The sequence below is a fragment of the Hypomesus transpacificus genome, unplaced genomic scaffold (assembly GCF_021917145.1).
Source record: "Hypomesus transpacificus isolate Combined female unplaced genomic scaffold, fHypTra1 scaffold_124, whole genome shotgun sequence".
Taxonomy (NCBI): Eukaryota; Metazoa; Chordata; class Actinopteri; order Osmeriformes; family Osmeridae; genus Hypomesus; species Hypomesus transpacificus.
The window spans coordinates 439,108-453,931 of NW_025813703.1; the positions used below are offsets into that span (position 1 = coordinate 439,108).

At 41.9% G+C, this 14,824-nt stretch overlaps 2 protein-coding genes and 2 non-coding genes across 4 annotated transcripts; all 4 read left to right on the plus strand.

Annotated features, from left to right (window-relative positions):
- Positions 1 to 4,113: 4,113 nt before the first annotated feature.
- znf706 (zinc finger protein 706) lies at positions 4,114 to 6,866 on the plus strand. Its single transcript, XM_047050621.1, has 3 exons — positions 4,114 to 4,308; positions 5,408 to 5,549; positions 5,950 to 6,866. Exons 2-3 carry the CDS (start codon positions 5,415 to 5,417, stop codon positions 6,043 to 6,045), a joined length of 231 nt encoding a protein of 76 aa, XP_046906577.1. The 5' UTR covers positions 4,114 to 4,308; positions 5,408 to 5,414; the 3' UTR covers positions 6,046 to 6,866.
- A 1,154-nt stretch (positions 6,867 to 8,020) lies between these two features.
- On the plus strand, positions 8,021 to 13,886 carry pabpc1b (poly A binding protein, cytoplasmic 1 b). Its single transcript, XM_047050573.1, is given in 15 exon segments — positions 8,021 to 8,799; positions 9,590 to 9,646; positions 9,649 to 9,782; positions 10,065 to 10,180; positions 10,489 to 10,628; positions 10,726 to 10,820; positions 10,971 to 11,108; positions 11,360 to 11,728; positions 12,067 to 12,157; positions 12,302 to 12,412; positions 12,557 to 12,702; positions 12,781 to 12,865; positions 13,025 to 13,155; positions 13,297 to 13,396; positions 13,489 to 13,886. Coding segments are annotated over 14 exon segments (1,899 nt in total). The 5' UTR covers positions 8,021 to 8,606; the 3' UTR covers positions 13,390 to 13,396; positions 13,489 to 13,886.
- Positions 11,154 to 11,291, plus strand: LOC124488161. Its single transcript, XR_006958607.1, has one exon. It is a non-coding gene; the product is annotated as a small nucleolar RNA SNORA5 (small nucleolar RNA).
- Positions 11,805 to 11,938, plus strand: LOC124488160. The gene has a single exon (XR_006958606.1). It is a non-coding gene; the product is annotated as a small nucleolar RNA SNORA5 (small nucleolar RNA).
- Positions 13,887 to 14,824: the final 938 nt, after the last annotated feature.

Below are 14,824 nucleotides of genomic sequence, written 5' to 3' on the forward strand. Positions count from 1 at the left end.
CCCAACACTGACCTGAGTTTGATAGTCATCAGGTCTTGGGGCTGTGAATGCCTCTCACAACACAAACCCATGAATAGAGATCTAAGCACACACACACACACCTGGAGTTTCATAGCTTAGCAAGCTATCAAACCAATATCTGTTCTGAAGTTTTTCTCAAAGCTGTTGCAAAGGGGCTTAGAGGCCACTCAGACGTATCTGCCCTAGATGTGTCCTAAACACATTTGGGTGTGTAAGTTTAAATATTTGCTCTAATACATCACCAAATTGCAATTATTTGTATTCCTCTGCTACGGTTCTTTGTTAGTAGATGGTTTATCACTGTGCTGTATTTTAGTAAAGTAGTCACAGGGTTCTCTCCTTGCAAAATGGTTATGTTCTGTGCTTCAAGTCAACATTTTATATGTCCACATCCAGGGTTACCACCAGCTATTTAGACTTAAGTCTCTCTGTTTGTGTGAGCATCACAAAGGAGACAGGCTGCAGGGAGGAGCCCAGTAATTTGTTTACACAATACTATTGTCCCCTTAATGAATCTATTGTATGGTGAGGTTGTATTGGTTTAGAGTTAAAACAAACCATAAGGTGCGTGCATGTGTGTGTGTATGTGTGTGCACGTGCCTATGTGTGTGCGTTGTCTTTGTTAAAGGGATAACTGCTTGGCTGATCATGTGGTCAAATTGACCAAACCACTGGTGCCATGGTGACCCTAACCCCAGATGTTATCTCTGTCCTTTGGTGTTTAATGGGATAGAATACCCATCATAAAAGTACAACGTTCTATACTCCATAGATCAAGAAGCCTCAGCTATTTAGCGTTTTTGGGACTCGTGTACTACTTAATCGCAGCCTGACAATATACTGTATACTGTATGTTGTGTTTGAGTGTTTTGCCAATCACTATGCTCCCTTTACTAATTTACTCAGAGGAACACCTGGACTTATTCATGTTGTGTGTGTTGCTAGATAAATACAGGTGGGGTCCTTGAGCACACATCATGCAAGGTATTTTCTTAAAACCAGACCCAGTATATTACAGTTAATATAGCAAAAAAGGAGAGAGAGAGAGAGCGAAAGAGAGAGAGAGAGAAAGAGAGAGAGAGTAGAGCACAGTATAGAGAGAAAGACAGATTTAAACAGAGTTTTCTGTAATTTTCTCTAATATTTCACTAATATTCTTGGTTGTACTGGATAACATCTTACTATCCATGGTTGTTTGTCAAAACAAACATGCAAGAGACATAACATAACACCCCAGCCATATAATCTTAACCTAACTCAGTAGTAATTCTGTTCATTGGAATCTATGAAATTTATAATTTAAAAAAATAGACACAGCAGCAACAAGCATGGGCATGACACATATTTGAGAGGCAGTCATTTATATTCAGAATTCCATTGTGAAAGACTGTGCAGAAGTTGGTGAGTATACAGGGTGAGTGTGTATGTGTGTAGATAGAGAGAGGTGAAAGGTGTATTCCGCATTCCTCGCATTTTAGAGGGGAGAGAGTGCTTGTCTGGACTTGGCTGGGATACCTGCGTGTATCTGTTTGTCAGCCCAAACCTGATGTCACTTTCTGATAGTGGTATCGCTGTGACAGATATCTCTTGCTGACAGAGCACTACTTGAAGCTGCTGGGTCAGGGAAGCTGAACACTGCTCTTGTTGTTTTCCTGAATGTCACTGCATGCTCTACCAAACCAGTCAGACAACATTATAGCAGGTTTGATGGAACGAGGACCTCAAAACTGGACGGCGGAACCTATCGGTTTAGAAATGGAGGGGAGGGAAAGAAGGTGTAAGGGTGCATGACGTCAGGTCTGTATAGAGGAAGTGGACAACAACAAAATTACTTCCTCTTCCTTTAACCACCTAGGTGAATTTCGATGTTTCCCATCTAAATAAAACTAACTGTAACCTTATTCATGTCCATGTGTTTTGCCTTATTGGTTTTGTAAAAGCTTTGTAAGGTCAAATGTACTGGAGTTAAAGACGATGTCCTCCTTTACTGTTAAATAAAGATTGTGATTTTTTTCAAAAAACTATTTTCATATTTCATAGAAACCGTCTTTATTCCCAAATGGTAAAATCTCAGGCTGTCTGTGGCAAACCTTGCTTTTCCCAAGACACAATAGATCCAAGGATAATATTCTCAACCGCTATTGAATGTCTGACACCTGGAAGATTTCCTTTCACAGGCCCTAAGGCCAGACAACTCCACCCAGGCTAACCAGCATGGTTACCTGCGACAGAGGAACTGTAAGGAACTGAGCCTAGGTGGTGTGTGGCTTATGTCACAAGGGGCATAATCTCTGTCCTTCTCTCTGAGAGAGCGAGCGAGCGAGAAGGAGAGAGAGAGAGAAAAAGAGAGTGAGAGAAATTTCCCCTTTCACAAAAGACTGTAAGGATTCTCTTTCTTATGATGTGAAAAGAAGTGTAACATAATACAAGCCTCTATCTGGAGATTTTTCTCACAATGATAACATTTCTCCCATGAAAAGACCCACCCCAAATAACTTTTGAATGTCTTTTAAAATGATTAGTGTAAGAGTGGATCAAATTAGCTCACACTCAAATATAACTGTTTTAGACTAATAATTTTTCCAGTTATTTAGCTATATTCTATATTAGGTCTAGTATTTTCTACTAACATAACACACACAACGCATATCACGCACAGAAATAGATAACATATGGTCCTCAAAGGTATAATTAACTGGAGTGCCCTATCAACTCTTGAAGAACATGATGTATTTGTGAATGGAGAACAGTTCTTTGTACTCCACATTTACTCAGTGAAGGTGTGGTCACCTAGTTGGAAAAGAGGCCAAAGTCTGTGTTTGGAAATAGCAACAATTGTTTTGTTTGTGTCAATACCTGTGACTAAGAAAATATGAAAAAATATTTTTTAGGCTACTTTGTCAAACAATTAATATAGATACAACACTTATCTGCAAGGAGCAAACAGGATCTATTGTGTTTAATGATGTAATCTTAATCTCATGTAAACCATAAAGAAACATCAAATTGATATTTTGTATTTATTTTCTCAGGTCTGTAAGAAGTTAGTGAAGTCATTAAGTAATGTAGCTGTCAGTAAGTGTTGCACACATTTTCAAACATGCAGAATGTAGTCAAATACAAGAAGGAATAATGTTACGACACATACACTAGAAAGATACCCACCATAATATGTTAGAAAAGAGCCCAGTTAGGTAATATTGTTTGATTCTCTGGTCTCTGGCACATAAAAAAAAATATATATACTACACTACACTACACTGTTAGTTACTTTACTTTAGGATCACATCTGAATCGTAATGCTGAGCTTCAGAACAGACCATTTTTATGGTCATTTTTTGAAGTGTGTCATGGGACGTCACCTTTTTTTAAATGTATGAGTACATCACATTGTATTATATAGTCATTAAAATGTTGATTTGGTTGAATTAGATCAATAAATAAAGTCATATTTTGTTATAGATTCATATACGTTCCAATATAAAAGTCCAATGTCACAACACTTTGAGCACGTTTTGCAGTAAAGCTCCCAACTTCACCAGAGCCAGAATATTTTATATCTTCAAGCACACAATGCCCCCTAGTGAGGTTTATGGGTGTAGGAGCTCTGGGGCCAATAAGGGTAATATCCCCAATTTCAGCTTTTGCCCGCCACATTTCTAAAAAATAAATAAATACAAATCTGTGAAAAGTTGAGTGTGGGGGAATTTTTCTCAAATATTCAGACACAACTGTTAGACCTAGAAGTGAATCTAATGAGCACAAGTTCACATGCTAGCAAAAATGTACACAATACTGATGAGCAATTTGTGAACAAATCGTTGTTTTTAACTCATCTTTTAACCTGCTTGGGAATCCCAAATACAATTTGATACTTTTCCATTCGAGCACTGTCAACAAAATAATAGCGCTACTGCTACAACCATAGACTTATCATACTTTAACCAGCAGATGTCGATAGTGTACACTGTTTTGATCAAACGCCTCTAGTAATTAATCGATTTTCAACACAAATAGCTGAAAAGCTTTAAATGCACCACAGAGCTTCGTTTCCCCATCACATCTAGCACTGTTATTGGCCATAAAGCTAAATGTGCCGACAAAGAAGAATAAGGTCTGTGCGTAAGCTGCGAGGCCGGGTGTCATCGTGCGCCTAGTAGTAGTGTCCTATAGCCATCTCTACTAACTTCACTATCTAGCAACAACCGAGAGAGTAGGAGGTGAGCACAACTGTAAGATTTGCGTTAAGCCTTCGAGCTGAGAAACATCTACCCTTATCTTTCCAAGGTAATGTATGGTTATTGTAGTCAAAAGTTATTGCATACACATATAGTAGCCTTTAGTCTTCACTTTATATTGAATAAACCTAGCTATGATCTACCATATGGTTTAGCACAGCGCTAAGCGTTGGCTACTGTGGGATAATACCCATTTTATCATGATATAATTTACATCGCCAGTCAGACATCTGATTTTCAAAAAAGTTTGCTAGCTGTAAATTGTGCTAATATTCTTAGACTATCTACTAGCTTGCAAGCTCGCGTCAAGCCCCTATCATTTGATTTTCTAACTCACTGATCAACATGTTAGCTAGCTAGCTAGTCTAGCTAGCACTAACAACAGTGTAACTAGCTAGCTACTTTTCCATTCGACAATTTTACTATCAGAGCTAGCTAAACTAACCAGGAATGTTCCATTTCTAATAGCTCTTTTGCTGGTCAGTAGCAACCCAAAACTTAAATCATCCATTTCGATGTGTCCCCCTAGCAAATCGATGAGATAGGTATTCGCTATTTAGGGTAACGAACTTTATAGATGGATGGTCCAGTATAGTATCTGAAAATATCGTGTAGTGTCATGAACTGTATCTAGACTACACCGTGTATCATCACATCTAGATCAGCTAAAAGAATAGAAATGGTAGATGTCGATGGCTAGCTATGTTGCCAGAAGTACTGGCTAGTGCACACACGCTGTAATCTGTCACAAATGCAAATTCCCAACAACACACCACACACGGACCTCTGAAGTTCAGTTATTCAATCTAATAAGTAATTACTCATTAGTAGATGAAGCATGACATTAAAATATTACACAAGGTCAAACCCAGGTTCGGATGTGAAAGGGATATCTATAGCATTACTGTGACATGTAAAGACAACTCCAGTTGTGGTGTTTGTACTTGTGTATACATGTTACTCCCTGGTATTCAACCAAATCTTACAGTAGTGTGCTCTGCTAATCACACTAATGGGTTGCAAACAGTCATTTCAAATGAGCTACACGAGCGATTGTTTACACAGAATCTAATCTTGATTTAATAAGAATAAATAACAATCCTTTTCTGATCTCTTCTTGATTTGTACATGTCACCCTCGTTCACTAGGGAAACTATGGCGCGTGGTCATCAGAAGATCCAATCTCAGCAGAAAAATGCCAAGAAGCAGGCTGAAGCAAAGAAGGCTAAAGGACATGACCAGAAGACTGCTGCCAAGGCTGCTCTAGTGTTCACCTGTGCCGTCTGCAGGGTGAGTTTCTTGCTGTGATGCTCACTTAGGCTCTTTGCATTTAATCTGAACACTGTACTTTATGATTTTAACCATGAATGGCTAGTGTGTTGATTATTGGTCCACATCAACAATAAGAAGGTTGGAGAAAGTGACACAGGGCTTATTAATCAGAGATTTCAAAAAGGCCTACTCTTGTTTTTAAAGGGACTGTGAGATGAATGGTCACATCAATTCATTACTGTAAACTTTGTATGACATGAGTTAAACCCACCTAAAATATAACACATGGTCCAACCCACATTCTGGTGTGAAAGAGATATCATTACTGGCATGTAAAGAGAATTCCCATGGTATTTTTTGTATGATTTTTGTCATTTTTGTATTCTTTTCGTTTTTCTTTTCTTTCTCCTCATAATAGTCACAGATGCCAGACCCAAAGACCTTCAAGCAGCATTTTGAGAGCAAGCATCCCAAGTCCCCCCTGCCTACAGAGCTGGAGGGAGTGGAAGCATAAGCAAAAAAACTAAATTTTGATTATTGCCCTGAATCCCAAACCTGCAGCCTCTACCCTCTGTATCCTTGTATGGATAGAAAAGGACTGAATGGCTGTGAGCAATGTGATTACTCCACTTCTCTCGCCCTATTGAAGGGCAGTGTTGCCTTTTTGACATGTTGCTTACATACATGCAGTTTTAACTACACAAGTTGAACGGGCTGGGGCTCAGGGTTGAGTTCGTTTTCAGGGCTGCTGAAGAGCCTACAATTCGTGATGAATGCAAACTGTCAATGCAGTATACATCCCTTACACATTCTCTCAGAACAGACCCCATGCTTACTTGAGGATACACTAACAGTTCAAATTTGGTTCATGTGCTGCATCTAGGTGACTCGTATCTAGGATAGGGTGTGATCAGGTCCTTACATAAAATGTAATAAATCTTAAGAAGGTATTGCCTTACTCACTGCACCCCTGTCTACAGTCTAACATGCTTTATTTGTTATGAGCAAAATAAACATTGATTTTTTTTAATCAAGGACTTTAAAATGATTGTGTGAAGGGGGTTATGGTTCATTCCTGTGAATTTAAGTGTAGACTGAGCAATCTACTTTTAATTTATGGATGTGGGGTCCAGTACAAAGGCAGATTGGTTTTGTTCTAGCTTTGCATTCATCCAATCAATGATTTGTTGTCGGTAAAATGTTAGGCCATATTCATGTTGTTTTCTAATTAACATGTGTGACTGATCATTGTAATTTTTACACTTGGAATAAAGTTATTAATGTCTCAATGATGTAAGATAACATTTTAATAAAAAATTACTTTGTTTAATATCAGTATATTTATTTCTTGACCTTTTTTCTATGGGGATGAGAATTTCAATTAGAATTTATTGTCAGTAACAGGAAAAATAAAATAAATGCTTATCCTATAGTTGATATCTAATGTTAGTGTGCTATTTCAGGTGTAAAGTTAGGCCCTTGTTTGAAATTAATCTCAATATAATTCCACAATAAATATCTTAACTTAGTTTATAGAATATGATTCAGAAATTGTGTAAACACATGCCCCCATGCAGATTTCTAATCACCATAGCCTTGCTCAGCTGGTCTGACAAGTTTCCCACTAATAAACTAGTGCAGCCTGTGTGGCAGCGGGTGATTAACATGTCGGTTAGTTGATTCAGTGATGCACACATATTCCTGGAATTAGATAGAAGTAGTCCTGTTGTGGCTCTCACTACTAGGCTATGCCTACTATTTTCACAAAAAAAGCCTGTCCAACTGTCGGTTATTTGAACGGTTATTAAGTTGCAATACAGTAAAATAGTAAGTATAACTAAATATATACAATTATATGATACGAAAGTGTACATTTACGGGGGCCACACAAGGGAGTCCAAGTTTATTGTCACAAGAGCACTGCTCTCTCCTCCCCTTCCCCGCTCCTTCCAGAACCGCCGACGTTGCCCACCTACGATTTTTAACAACCCACCCTCAATTAGCTTTCCAGGACTATAGCCTAACCTTAGTGAGGTTATTTAGGTCACCTCAACCTCAATATTGACCCACAATCCTCAGCACAGCGGAAGATAGGTCAAATTAACTGAACTACTGAGAGTATTAAGTTAAATTAACAGCTGTGGTTGCCCTTCAGCCAGTAAATACACGTATCCGGTCAGTTCCGCAGTAAAATATATAAGAGCAAAGTGGTCAAAGTAAAAAATGCCATATTGTGTCAATGTAGTATGTCCAAACTGTATGCATACTTTGTAAGAGAAGCTGCAGTGCGAACTGAGAAAAACTGCGATTTGCGACACAAGGCCAGACTTATCGACTCCAATGCGATTTATTTATTTTTGACCAATCAACATGAAATGTGTTGCGAAGCCGCAATCTAAAAACGCCTCCTATTCTAAAGCTTGAAGGCGAGTGGTCCGTTTAAGTGACGTAGGCAACAGTACATATATGACTCCACTTCCTCAGTCGCATTCCCCTAAACCCCGGCTGTTAGTGCTGTGTGAATGCGCGTGTGCTCCTGAGCTTGCTCGGCACACATTCTATAAAAAATTAAAAAAATAAAAAAAAGTTAAAAACCGTAAAAACGTAAAAAATCTATTTTTCTCTTTGTAATAAAATCGGTGAAGCAGGAGCAACCATTCAAAGACTGGACGGTACAAGAAGAGACGGAACTTAACGACATTTTAAACCGACGAGCGTCGCTAGCACAAAGCTAACGAAACTGATTACCATCTGCTCAGGGGAAGCAAGCAAGGCCGACAACTTTTGTTTTCGTTTAATTTCAGTTTTAGATATTTGGACAGTTAGTGCGTATTTTAATAGCCCAAACAAGAATAATTTAATCTTCACCGAATTGGCTAAGCAACTTCGGTCTTCATCCTGAACATTTTAACCTCCTGTTAGCTTGCTGACAAATTCCACACCGGCCCGAGCTAAATTGCTAACGACGTAACAGACCATTTGGAATACAGAACGCATTTTTTTTCAGTTAAACTCTTCGTAGCTATTTGTTCCGTTGTTAGGCTAGCTAGATAACGTTTCAAACCCGAAACTAAAATGAACCCGAGTGCTCCTAGTTACCCGATGGCATCTCTGTACGTTGGGGACCTGCATCAAGACGTGACCGAGGCCATGCTGTACGAGAAGTTCAGCCCCGCAGGGGCAATCTTATCCATCCGTGTATGTAGAGACATGATCACTAGGCGTTCGCTTGGATACGCCTATGTTAACTTTCAGCAGCCAGCAGACGGTAAGTACAGTACTGTAGATGTCATTTTTTTACTTGTTGGGTAGAGCTAGCTATCTGGACTGCGTGGTTTGGGTAAGGTGGCTAGTTAGCCTAGCTTACTGCGTTCCTTTTCCACGTGACTGCCCGATAAATCGTTGTCTCATCAAAACGTACTTCAGCACTAGTCTAACTACCATTTAAAAACACGACTACAAACGGACTACACCGTACAGTAAGGGACAATGCACGTTGCTTATGAAGCTTAAGTTCAAATGGATTGCAATCTAATCTACGTTGTTGCATAATTGTGGTAGGCTAACTGGCTAGCTGGACATTAACTTAAGGGTTAGGGCCGCCATCCCATATTATGATTAACAGATTGATTACAAAGTAAATAATAATTTCATAGGTAAATGATTAATTAAACATTAGGATTTATTCCAAGATCGTATCTGAAGTTGCAGCCATAATGTCCTCCTTCGTCTGTGATGTAGTTTGTCAGCACAATGTACATTACAACGTGTCTTAAGCGGCAGCTGGTCAAGTCCTGCCAGGTTGGCTTTAATAATTGGTTTCTTTACTTTTCCCACCCATTGGGATCCATGTTTGGAAACGTTTCCTTGGAGGCAATTGCATAGTGGCCTTATATTTCTTTATTATTCCTCAATCAATCAGTGAATGATCTAATAAAAATATCAAATTGTCTATTCAAGTTAAGAGCTGTCCACAGACAATGTTATTCACGAAGTATGTGATTATCTGTAGTTCATAACATGCTAATACGTTTTTTTTCTCTCTTCTCTCACTTAAGCTGAGCGTGCGCTAGATACAATGAATTTTGACGTGATCAAGGGTCGCCCGGTCCGTATCATTGGTCCCAGCGTGACCCCTCCCTGCGCAAGAGTGGCGTCGGAAACATCTTCATTAAGAATTTGGATAAGTCTATTGACAATAAGGCCTTATACGACACCTTCTCCGCCTTTGGCAACATCCTCTCTTGCAAGGCAAGTCATTTCCTGTCATGTGGTGTTGGATTTGAAGTAGTGGCATGGTGCATTGGCTTGATCTCAACTGGCGTTCTCACCTTTGCAGCGTTAACCTGTCCAGTCTGTTCCACAAGTGAAGGCAGAGAAACGTGACTTTCGAAGATGTTGACAGTTTATTTGTCCTGCTCTGGACAGACTACGTTTGGGCTGCAAATGTGTGAACAACAGCTGGCCAGGGGGAACAAGTGTGGTTTTTGCATGCCTGTGATGCTTATGTGCACCAATGTCTCCCCCTTCAAGGTGGTGTGTGATGAGAATGGCTCAAAGGGCTACGGCTTTGTGCACTTTGAGACTCAGGAGGCGGCGGAGAGGGCCATTGAGAAAATGAACGGCATGTTGCTCAATGACCGAAAAGTGTAAGTGTGTTAAACTTTAAATGCTGACTTGCTTTAGTGGAAAAAAAGGTTACTTACAAATCTAATCATTGCTTTCCTTTTTTAAGACTAATTGCACTAACATCAGATTCAATCTGCGTTCATGTATACCTTTGTTTTAGTCTTGACGCATTGTCTTCCTCTACTGACTCAACTGACAGCCCCGTTTATCTATTTTTTAAATTGTAGGTGTTAGGCCTGTTGAATAAATCCAAGTCATCAAAGTACTAAAGTCAGATTTGGGTGAGACGTGTTGCACCGCACCCTTAGTATGCTCTCTGTCTTTGCAGTTTTGTCGGTCGCTTCAAGTCCCGCAAAGAGCGCGAGGCTGAGCTGGGCGCCCGCGCCAAGGAGTTCACAAACGTCTACATCAAGAACTTTGGGGAGGACATGGACGAGGAGAAGCTGAGGGACGTGTTCAGTCAATATGGTGAGGCAGCAGCCGACATGGGAGTGTGGAGTCCCCATGCTGGGAGGCTCTCTTTCAATCACTAAACTGACCCCTCCTCCCCTCCCCCCAAAACAAGGCAACGCCATGAGTATCCGAGTCATGACTGACGACAGTGGAAAGTCACGAGGATTTGGCTTCGTCAGCTTCGAGCACCACGAGGATGCCCAGAAGGTGAATATGAAGAATCCCTGAACAACGTTACCGGCTGAAACGACACTCCTTCACTTAACATTGACGTAGCAGTTTAGCCCTTTTAACTGACTCAGCAGTTTAGCCCTTTCAACTGACGATCATGTCTATTTTTTTCTTCTCGCCCTCAAGGCTGTAGACGAGATGAACGGGAAGGAGTTCAACGGCAAGCTGATCTACGTGGGCCGCGCCCAGAAGAAGATGGAGCGCCAGACTGAACTGAAGCGCAAGTTTGAGCAGATGAAACAGGACCGCATGACGCGCTACCAGGCCAGTTGCTGTACTTGCATTCTGCCACCAAGCCGATTCTGGCAACGCAGCATTGTCAAATTCAGTGCTTCTACCCCTAGTGGACTGCACTGGCCAAAATTGCTGCCACAGTGACACTGTAGTTCATGGGCCCCGCGTCTTTGCTAAGTGGATGCTGGGGATAAATATCTACTGCAGACAACATTTCATCATGTCAAATGGTCGTCCTCGTACAGTGGTGTTGTGATGTTTAACTGTTTGGTTTCCTACAGGGGGTCAACCTCTACGTCAAGAACCTCGACGACGGCCTCGACGACGAGCGCCTGCGCAAGGAGTTCACCCCCTTCGGGACAATCACCAGCGCCAAAGTCATGATGGAGGGCGGCCGCAGCAAAGGCTTTGGCTTTGTGTGCTTCTCCTCCCCAGAGGAGGCCACCAAGGCAGTGACGGAAATGAACGGCCGCATCGTGGCCACCAAGCCCCTGTACGTGGCGCTGGCCCAGCGCAAGGAAGAGCGGCAGGCACACCTCACCAATCAGTACATGCAGCGGATGGCCAGCGTTCGCGCAGTGCCCAACCCAGTGATAAACCCCTACCAGCCTGCTCCTCCCTCTGGGTACTTCATGGCTGCCATCCCCCAGGTAAGGACTGGGCCTGGATTGGCCCTCCCCGCAGGTGGAGAGCTCAGATCTGTGTCGTGTGTGTGTATATAGGCCCTGCAGCCAGTCAAATTCAGTGCTTCCTGTTCTATGGATCGCACTGGCCCAAATGGCTGCCACATTAACATCGTAGTAAATGGGCCCCACAGCTGTGCTGTCGGCACTGGGGATAAATTTGTACTACGGATAAATCGACCTTGCCATACAAATGTTTAGGATGATCCGACTACATGCCATAACCCATGTTCAGAATCGTGTTCTTGAATACATGAACATTGTGTTCGGTCGTGTCTAAAGTTTGTCGTGTGGGCTCTCTGCAGGCTCAGAATCGGGCTGCATACTATCCTGCAGGCCAGATGGCTCAGCTGAGACCCAGCCCACGCTGGGCCACCCAAGGAGTCCGTCCTCAGCGTGAGTTGCTCCCTTCTCCGCCTCTGATAGGAGTGGTCTGACCCACTGCACTGGAACACATGAACCATGATCGCACACAGCCTGGTTGCATGTTTTTTTCCCAAGGCTACGCTGTACCATAACTTTGCGGTGACATGTCTGCAGACTTCCAGAACATGCCTGGTGCCATGCGTCCCAACGTCCCCCGTCCCCAGACCTTTGGCTCCATGAGACCAACCTCCCAGGTGCCCCGCATGATGTCTGCCCAGCGCCTCCGTGAGTAACAGCTCCACAATCTGGCACACTGCTGCCTTCTTCCATTCCATCACTTTAAAATCTGAAAATTCTGAAACCATTTCTTCTGGTACATAAGGAGAACGCTGACTCGGGAAGCTAAGTAAGTGTCATGTCTCCCTGCAGCTGCCCAGGCCATGGGACCTCGTCCCATCAACGCAGCGGCGGCTGCCTCTGCGCCCGTGCGCGGCGTGCCCCAGTACAAGTATGCCGCGGGAGTCCGCAATCCCCAGCAGCACATGAACCCTCAGCCTCAGGTGGCTATGCAGCAGGTACACCCTTATCTCCATGGCTCGGCTCTGCCGTCCAGTGCTTCTGTGTTTTCCTAATCACGTCCTCCTGTCCTCCAGCCTGCTGTCCACGTCCAGGGCCAGGAGCCTCTGACTGCCTCTATGCTCGCCGCTGCTCCACCACAGGAGCAGAAGCAGATGCTGGGTGAGTGGACTTGCGCTCGTCCCTGTCTTTTATGCCTTCATCTAGTTATTAAGCAACGTGTCTGTCTTACTAGGCTTTCCTTGTGAATTACACCCAGAGCATCTGCTACACTTCCCTCTCAACCAGATTTCTTTGAACCAATCCGTTTCTCTTTTCCAGGTGAGCGTTTGTTCCCTCTGATCCAGAACATGCATCCCAGCCTGGCCGGTAAGATAACAGGAATGCTTCTGGAGATCGACAACTCTGAGCTTCTCCACATGCTGGAGTCCCCGGAATCTCTGCGCTCAAAGGTTTGTGCTTAGGTCCAGCTTGTCACAGTTTGTCAGTTTAAATGTAATGCCAACCTGAACACTCAAGCCTGTGTTCGCAACGATTCAAAAGGGTTTAAAGTATAGTGGGTGTGATAGAAATGTTCATATTGTTTGTTGTAGGTTGATGAGGCAGTGGCTGTGCTCCAAGCCCACCAGGCCAAGGAGACAGCTCAAAAGACCGTGCCCAACTCTGCTGGAGTCCCAAGTGTTTAAAGATGGGGTAAGTTCTTTTTAATTGTGGTTGTGATGGGATTTTATAACCCATTAAGTGTGAGTCATTGACAGTAATACTTTTTTTATTTGTTTTCACAGGAATGGGCCACGTTTTACTCGTGCTTCACCGATGGAAAAAAATTAAACATTGAAAAAAGCTAAAACACACAAAACAATGCAAAAAGAAATAAAATGACACGTTAAAAAAGAAAGAACTAGGTTAAGGCCAGGCCTAGAGAAGATAAGACTAGGTCTTGTTTATAAATGAAAAAGGATAAGGAAAAAAAGAGAAAAATCTTGAAAACAAAAAATGGTTTAGTCTGGGGTTTTAATTATTCCTCTTGGAATTTACTGAAAGCATTCCCTTCTGGCATTTTATTCATTTTAAATGTTAAAATGTTTTGGTTGTCTGAGGAGAGGTGACAAGACAGTTCAGCATTGTGAAATTTATCTTGACCATTACTTGCTTGAATAAAAATGATTACAAAAATAAAAAACTTTCTCTTTGTTAAGGTAGGAAGGCTATAGATTCTGGAAGTAAACTTTGGTTTGGTTGACTGGTTTATTTGCTAGATTTAATTAACTAAATGATATGACGCCAATATACATCAATTAAATGATTTCGTAAAATGATCAGAAATACTGAAATCATGTATACCTTAGGACAGCGGGCTGATAGAAATCGTGTGGCTTGTAGTCTGTACACAAGACGCACAAAGATCTCAAGTCTCAAACTGCGATGGTAATTCAGTAGTTTGAAACATTTAGTGGAGTCAAACGTCTGCAACAATCCTCCATTACCTGCTTGAAAGCAGTCCCATCTCACGCAGCCTAAATCCCAAAAAGCATAGCATCACTTGGTCACTTGATATGTATGCAGGCTGCATTCATGGAGTCTGTTTTCTGGCATCACACTACAATACTACCAGGTCATTTTGGAACACTGACAAGATGTACCTATCCTGTGAAAGTGAAACAGCATTCCAGTCCCAAGGCCCAAAGTATAATTCAGGCTCAGGTTTTCTATGGAATGCAGCTGAAATTAGTGTGATTACTCGTTGATGCCCATCAGAGCATGGAGCTCAATACCTGCAGTTGTTGCACCTGCAGTTACTCGTGTAACAGGGTGTATTGTCAAATAGTGGTGAAAAGGGTGTACTGGACCAGACCACTCCAACATGAGCCATAAGTGTAACTTACTGCCATTATCCCTTCATCCAAATGATACTATACTGTCTGCCATGAGTTCCTCAGTTCCCATCTGATAATCTGTATTATTTTCGTAGTTAGTAATTATGTTGTACGTTAACATTTTCAGATTACCTATAATGCTTTTCTCTGAGACAATAAGCCCTTAAAACTATACAACCTGCTATAAATGCAGCCTGTCCTCTTGATTTCCATACTAGACCGTACGATTGGAAGCTTTTGGGAC

Bases quoted from the DNA above. Each gene is read 5' to 3' on its own strand.
- znf706 (XM_047050621.1), top strand. From the start codon at position 5,415: ATGGCGCGTGGTCATCAGAAGATCCAATCTCAGCAGAAAAATGCCAAG. The intron at 5,550-5,949 runs GTGAGTTTCTTG...TCCTCATAATAG, and splicing joins TCACCTGTGCCGTCTGCAGG to TCACAGATGCCAGACCCAAA.